The 8,175-nt window shown below is 45.5% G+C and overlaps 1 protein-coding gene across 4 annotated transcripts in view; it reads right to left on the bottom strand.

Annotated features, from left to right (window-relative positions):
- Window positions 1-8,175, bottom strand: part of MTA1 (metastasis associated 1) — a 140,666-nt gene that overhangs the window by 3,140 nt on the left and 129,351 nt on the right. For all 4 annotated transcript variants that reach the window (XM_019501989.1, XM_019501987.1, XM_019501988.1 and 1 more), the window contains one exon: window positions 5,118-5,269. In XM_019501989.1, coding sequence (XP_019357534.1) covers window positions 5,160-5,269 — 110 coding nt within the window. In that variant the 3' untranslated portion in view covers window positions 5,118-5,159. The remainder of the gene's footprint in view (window positions 1-5,117; window positions 5,270-8,175) is intronic.

The following is an 8,175-nucleotide window of genomic DNA, read 5'->3' as shown; positions in this document are numbered from 1 at the left end:
TTTTTTTCCCCCCCCCCCCCCCCCCCCCATTAGACAGAATTTTCCAAAAACCATCTCTCTAATGCTGGATACAGAGGGAAAGCATGAACACAGCCCTTGAGGAACATTATAGCTGTAGAATAGGAATTACATGGCATGGCTCTGAACAGAAAAGCAGATACTGCTGCTGGGTGGATTCTTATGAAGCTGGCACAAAGTCCAAATTATTTTAGAGCTGGAAAATATTTTAATATTGCTTGGACCCTTTCTGGACAGCAGCTGCCACAATTCAATCTGGTACTGGGTGAAAACAGAAGAATTCAAATTCGGTGAAGTAGACCTGTACTTGCTGTCTGCTCACTTGGACGGGGTTGGAATGGATTCCAGCACGCATCATGAACCATACCAAGCACTATTTAGGTCTTCTGCGGGTTCCAATACTCCACACACCTAGGCATAGCAAGCCAGCCAAGTGTGGAAAGGGGCAAGATGTCCAGGAATATGAGATTTCTCTTGCACCACTTTGAGAGGTCTCTCTCATCCCTGCCATGCATTTGATGGAGTTGTGGAATGCCTTAAAATCATTCAGTTCGGCTGGAGGGCCATCCCATCAGCAGAAAACAAGGAGATCATCACACTTGGGACCTGTTGCTGGAAGAATAGGTCTTGCAGCTGAAGTTTACTGTCTTTTCCTCCTGCCTTTTCAGAGTCTACGGGTACACTAGCTGGTCCAGCTGGATGGACTACATTGTCTCCCTGGGAAGAAAGATCTAGCTCTAGAGATATTACAGGTAGATTTGATTGAACACAGTTGTGTACTCAGGATAACCACTAAGGCCATGGTTAGTACTGGATGCAAGTATGAACAGGGAAGACACATGGGTCAAAAACATAGTTCTCTTTGACATCTTTTTTTTCCTGCTCTCTTTCATACAGCTCTCCCTCACTTCCACTGTGCTACCCAAAGGAGGAGTAGGTAGGTGCTGTGTTAAGAAGGGGAAGACACAGGAGTACACCACCTCCAGGGGAGTGGCTATTCTATAGTTAATGCACAGTCTGAGGGAGAGATAGGTATCAGAGGTATTTCCTTAACCTATTTATTACTGGATCAGTGGACACATCTACACAAGATGCTGATTGTTCAGTAGTTCGTTACTACCGTGCAGTAGCATCACGTGGCAAGAAGCATGATGTGATGCTACTATGCAGTAGCAGAGCACTCCTGTGTAGTCAACATCACCCAAAAGCTGTTTCGCAATGCTACTACACAGTAATTCTGGTTTCTGTGCAGTCATTTAGTACTCATTTATACAAGTACTAAATGACTGGTCAGTAGTGTCTTGCGTAGATGCGGTCACTGACTAGGAACTCGAGTACTACCCACCCTCAACCTCTCTAGGGAAAAGCTGTCCCTATTTAAGCCTTCTAGTGCCATATGGTTTGCGAATTGAGCATGGTTTCAAGATGACCAGTGGGAGATACCAGGGCTCCAGGTACCAAGGCACTTGGTGCCAAAGCAGTCCTAGATTTAATAGGTACAATAGAATACAAGGGCTGGAAGGGACGCCAAAGGATCATCAGGTCCAGCCCCCTGCATGACCAGGGGTCATCTGGGGTCAGGTGACCCCAGCCAGGTGACCATCCAGGTCTTCTCTAGGGTACATGACTGCACCACCTCTGTGGGGAGCTTGTTCCATAGTCTGGACACCCTAGTTGTGAAGAAGTTTTTCACAATGTTCAGCCTGAAACTATCTTCCAGGAGTTTGTGGCCATTGTTTCTAGTTTTCCCCCTGGGCGCCCTGGTGAACAGTTGTTCACTGAGCCCCTGATGTACGCCTCTGATATAGCGGTAAGCCACAATCAGGTCCCCTCTCAGCCTTCTTGTATTTAGGCTGAAGAGTCTGAGATCCCTCTGCCTCTCCTTGTATGGCTTGCCATGCAAGTCCCTGATCATACGGGTGGCCCTTCTCTGTACCCTCTCAAGCTTTAGCACATCTTTGTTGAAGTGTGGTGCCCAGAACTAGATGCAATACACCAGCTGCGCCACACCAATGTTGAGTAAAGTGGTAGAAGAATCGCTTCTTTGGATTTACTGGAGATGCATTGATTGATGCATGCCAGAGTTTTATTGGCCCTAGGGGCTACTGCACCTCATTGCTGGCTCATATTCATGCTGGGGTTTATTGTTACCCCCAGATCCCTTTCATTTGTAGTGCTGGTCCGGTTAACGATGCCCAGCCTGTAGGTGTGCTGGGGGTTCTTCCTTCCCAGATGCAACACTTTGCATTTCTCTACACTGAACCTCATCTGGTTCTGTTCTGTCCAACATGCCAGCCTGTACCAAAGACACCTGAAAAAGTACTTCCACCCTGCCTTTTCACTAAAGCAGTGTCCTCTTCTGCCTGTCAATGGACATTGATGACAGATGGTGGCAACAACCAGGGACTGATAAGTGGGCTGAGAAGTCAGGGTAGAATAAGTGGCTCATTGCCAGACTGCTCAGAGGACTATGATTTAGTTCCAACCTTCTCTAATCCAAGGTCAAGCTCTCAAGCATCAAGCTCTCAAGATGGAACAGCCTAACCCAGCTCCTCTAAGCTTTCTGAGTATGTGTAGAGGAGCAGCTACATATGGAGCATTGCTCAGGGATGTACTGGTCTCCAAGACTTAGGAGGCACCAGGAGTCCCCGTCATTGACAGATGTCGGAGCTTCACATGAAGGCTAGGTACTGAATCCCAGGGCTAAGTACAGACATTCAGAGAGCTTAACTGGGTTCAAAATGGCTGCCTGATTTAAACTTAGCTCATCCTAGTGCTGTCCTTATATTTACAGACCCGGTTTCAGTGACCAGAAATCAACCTAAAGGTGTAACTGTACAGAAGTCTCATGCACACAAACCAGTCTAAAAATTGCAGAACTGTTTAAGATAAACCTGGACTGATGTAGTATCAAAATGTACCCAATTTAGGTCAAAAAAGGTGCATGAAACTTCTATATGCTTTCTCTGCACAGCCCCAGGGCTGGGAAAACCCAGCCACCAGCCCCAGGACTGTGCTTTTCACTACCCCACCCTCATGCCCTACCCCAGCCTATTTTTTGCTCCCCAACTCCTTGTCCCCCACTGGACCAAACAGCCCCCACAACACCCATCCTGCAAGATGCGAGGAGAGGGGCAGGAGGGATGGGGGTGTAGATTTGCTGGAGGAAGGGGGGCAGGGAGTCAGGGGAGGCTAAAAATAGCCCCTGGTCTTCCCCAAACCCCGCCACGGACGCTGTAAACCCTTCTGATTCCACCAGACTCTCCCAGACCCCAGCAACACCCCACGGATCACACCTGCCCCCTCATTCTGATCGCTCCCACAGGTCACTCCTACTTCACCCCCCACCCCTTGCAGGTCATGACTATCCCCCACACCCACTGGTTGTGCCTGCCCCTCCCCCATTCCCCCGGTGCACCCGATTCCCCCAGCCTACTTGCCCCCACCACAATTCCCCTGTTAGCCCCTGCCCCTCCAATTCCAACTTCCCTGATATTGGGAGACCATTTTGAACCAATGTAACCTCCCCCTAATGCCCCCAAATGTCTGTACTTAGCCCAGAGGTCTAGCTTCTATCATATTGCTGGTGCCCCTGTATGGGGTGAGGGATATAGCCTACACTGAGACTTTATTACTATTTTTTGCCAGTGGGCAATAACAAAAATGAGGAAGGCTAACTAGGGAAGTATATAGAGAAGCAGGCAGACACTGCAGGACTTCATTCTCACTGGTCTCAAGAGCAAGAAGGAATTAAGAGCAGCGTAGGCCCAGCTGTCCCTCTGTGCTCTCAGACCAGGGACACAAAAGCATTCAGAGAACAAATGCAGCTTCAGAAGGACACAATGTCAAAAGAGTTTGAGCATGTGTACTGAATGCAGATGCACGAAGAGTGCAATGCACACTAGCTTCTGTACTCAACTTCGTTATTCAGCTCCTGTTCTTATATTGTAATTTTGGATGCCAAAGTATGAAGGTTTCAGTGGTACACATCTGGGACAGATATACTGAGTAGCACCAAGTGCAAGGCAAAGCACTACCCTAGAGCTAAGAGGGGTCTATCGCAGCCTTATATGCTTTGCTCCCCCAAGTGCAAACATGATACTCTCTGTACTCACATGCCAGGACATTGCTGGGTGGCTAGGATCTTGGAGAGCAGAGATAAAACTTCATAAACTTCTATAGACCTGGGGATTGGGATGGATGGATTCCAAGTTTTAGCCTTCCCTGGGGCATTTCCTATGTTCTAAAACATGGCTCAGGAGAACAAAAGGGGGAATCTTCCTCTAGCTCCATGGGACAGTATACAGTCAGCCACAGGCCCACATCATCCAAACATCTAATGCAGCTGTCCAAGTTGTAGGCCTTGGCAAATGTCATGATTGGGACTGGAGGAATTTTAGGCCCCATCCCAAACACTGCATCTCCTGCCATGCCAGCCATGCAAAAATACCCCCGATCCCAATTGTGTCACGGTGGATCAGGCAGGGTGCGGATTGGTCCCAGACCCGGGGCTGCCGCCAGCCCTTAAACAGTTCCAGACCTGAGGCAGTCCAAGAACAGGGCCAACAATCAGCTGAGTAGGGGCCCCAGGTCCAGATCAAGACTACTAGCAGTCCCGGGGCCAGGACTGACAATTAGCTGACTGACAGCCCTAGATCCAGTTGGAGACCCATGGCTGTCCTGGGGCTGGGACCAACAATTAGCTGATTGTTGGCTTCAGCCCCAAGACAGCCCTGGATCTAGTGGTGCTACCCATTCAATTTACAGCACCATAACAAGAGCCATAAAGATCTTCCATATATTTTGTGGAATATCTTTGTGGCTAGTCTGTCACCTTATAGAGCCATAAATTGGCTGCATGAGTAGAAGTGTTACTGTTTACAGCACGGTTAACACCTTAATTTCACTGTAATTATAATGTGCACCCAGGTTCTTAATAAACAACATCAGGCTGGTGAAGAGTCAGCCTAAATGATGAAACATGCTTTCAGCATGCATGAAAAGCACTATTGGTGGTAAATGCAAAATAGAAACGAAAAAGTGTTGAATGGAGGCAGCTACCCCTTATTAATGCCACTTGAATGAAGCCTCTTTCCTACCTGGTTTCTTCAGTGGCCATGTAAAACACATCATCTGGAGCATCAATCCAGTTCATCCTCCTCCTTTTCACTGGAGGCATGGATCCACCACGAATTAATCGAACTTTTGTTGGGTATGATTTCCCATTGAGCAGCAAGTTTCGACTTGGTCCCTGACATAATATAGGAAAAAAAATTAAAATTACAGACTGTGTCAAATATAAGGTAGCATATGACAAACACCCAAACAAGAGGAGAGAAGAATTAAAATTTGTGAATCAGACATTAAGTTCTTGACAAATTTTCTCCCCTCCAGCCTGTGAGAGAACATAAAATTAATGAACAAGAAGCAACCCCCTAGCACTAACTACTGAGGCCCTCTCACATATACAATAGGGCAGCAGTACTCCAACGAACAGGGATAGGATCATTAGGAGGCCCTGTCAGTAAACCTTCATGATTAAAAGGATTGCATCAAGTTTGGAAGACTGAGCACTCGGTTTCATCTCAGGCACTACTGTAAATCTGGAGGAACTCTATTCATTTCAGAGAAACAAGTGTAGATTTACAACGAGAGTCAGATTTTTACGTGCTCTAAGATTATTTCTGGTTCTCACAAATTCACCCACATCATTTGTGCTTTAAGGATGACTTGTTTTTAAAAAATGCATAAGGGTAGTACATTGGTTTTCCAAAAGCATTCTCCCTATAACTACATGTTTTAAAGTGTCCATCAGAAAGTGTTACTGTGGGACTGAACTTTTCAGATGCCCCCTGAATTATCAAACTTGCTTTAAGAAGCAACATGTCCATGGTTTCTACAGATCTACACATTACCCCTTTCCATTCTCAAAAATTAGGAGTTTATTTCTATAATGGAGTAGACATGCAAAATGGTTAAAGTAGTCCAATTTGGCTGTCCTTGATCATATAGGGCCCAATTCTGCCACCCAAATTCATGAGAAGCAGTACTTAGAATAATCCCATTGAAATCAACAGCATTAAACATGAAAAGGTTGCAGGATCAGGCCCCGAAGTTTGATCATGTGTAAATTAGAACTGGTCAGACGTAGAACCGTCAGGAGGGAGGAGGGTAGGGACAGGAGAGATTTCAATAAAAAGAAAACAAGTTCAAGGTTTTCCATGGACTACTGAGAATTCAGCAAAAAACTGGATTCCAAAAAAAAAATCTGAATTTTGGAAGCCCCGCCCAAAGGGTTTGTAGTTCAGGCAAGGAGAATGTAGTTGCCACGGTTAGACTATTTCCTAGGAATTCCTCTTGAAGATGGTAAGAGATGCATCATTAGGAAATGATGCTTGGCCACAGAGCCAAGCCTATGGAAGAGAAAGGGAGCTTGAAGCGCTCCATGTATATTTCCCATTGGATTCTGCATCAGCACATCCAAATTAAAATATATAAACTGGGGGGAGGGGTGCTTTTTCTTGACAAAAATATTTTCCACGGAAATCAGATGCTTTTCTGTGAAATCTAGTTTAGCTGAAAAGCCAAAATTTTCCATTAAAAAAAATAATAAACACGACATTGGGAATAACATTTCTGACCATCCCTAGTCAGTAAATGCCACTGGTGACTTCATGTTTGGATACCTTTGCCCCTCTTCCAGAAAATAAGGGTCTACAAGAAGAGCTGAAACTTTTTCCATCCTAATTCCTTGACACTGGAGAGAGCTCCCACAATTATAACACACGTGGAAGAAACCATTTCTTTTTTCTTTCAACTTTCTGGCTCCTTGGTATGCAAGACCATTTCAGCAAAGCAAACCATTAAAACTCTTCCAGATATTTAGCCTTTAATGTTGAGGTTTATCAACAAAGTTTGGATCAAGGTTTTGCCAGACTTCTGCAGAGAAGGTCTTTTCATTTGCATTGAGAACGTTATTTTTCTCCCAGCATTTAATTTGTCAGTAGAACAGCTATAGTGAAAGTACTTGGAAATGCTTGGAAGAAAGCAGCTAACATGCTTGGATTTTGCATTGGTCTAACCAACAGATCACTCGCTTCAATGGGTACATCCTGAAACGTGGACCTTTCATTTCCAGAACATTGTTTCGAGCAACCAGAGTAGTGAGAGAGTTCAGAGTTCCCACCCTTTTCGCTGAAAGTAGTTAAATCATTCCCTCTGGTTTCTCCCACTACACTGAGTTTTTTTTATACAGCAGACACAAACAAGTAGCCAGTCTCCTCAGTAATAAGAGGTGAAACTGAATTCAAATTAGAAATACAAATTTACCATGTTGTATCAGATGCCAAGAAATGACAGACAAAATTATTGCTTCCTTATTACAACTACACTAGCATAAATATCCTGGCTGTGAGATATACCCTACCCAAGACAGGAGCATTAGATTGGATGATAATTATTCAACAGCCATTATTAATACCCACTGCAGATTTACCCAAGCCCACGTGCCTTTATTTATACCAATACATTATGACAATTTACCCTATGGGGCAAATTCCACTATATCAATACAAGAAGCAGGTGAAGTTCTTAATGGTGAAATGTCCCCTTGTGAAGAGACCCATCACAAGACACGGGGACACAAGCCACCAACATGGGCTGGACAGGTATGCCCAGGGTTCAAATTACACTCCGACTCTTGAGGGGGGGTCTGCAGCGGTGGCAGCCAGAAGCTGGAAGGAGCTGCCACGGCCGTCTTAACCTTCTTAGTTTCTTATGAGGGGGCTCTCATCTCTTATGTGGAGCTCAGCCCACCAGGACTCCCCTGTAATTCAAACCCTGGACATGTCTACATGGCATGGGGCACTGCTGTGCAGAATGACCCAAGCCAGCTCTAACTAAGCAAGTTTCACTTCACTCAGCAGCTTGGTATCCCCTGCCCAGCACTGCAATGTGCTTTGTACCTTCAACAAGGCAAAGCCCTTGGGCTGGTCCTCTGCACAGGAGGTCAAATTTCATCTCAGGAGCACTTCATGGGAAACACTTTGCCACTAGCCCACCTATCAGACTGGCTATTTGCTTCTGTCCTCTGCTGAAGCTCTCAGCATAATGGACGAAAGGCTAGGAGTTTTTAAACTTAAAAAAAAAAAAAAAAAA

Source organism: Gavialis gangeticus, unplaced genomic scaffold (assembly GCF_001723915.1).
Source record: "Gavialis gangeticus isolate Ggan-Ray unplaced genomic scaffold, GavGan_comp1, whole genome shotgun sequence".
Lineage (NCBI taxonomy): Eukaryota > Metazoa > Chordata > Crocodylia > Gavialidae > Gavialis > Gavialis gangeticus.
This window is presented reverse-complemented; position numbering and strand designations above follow the sequence as displayed.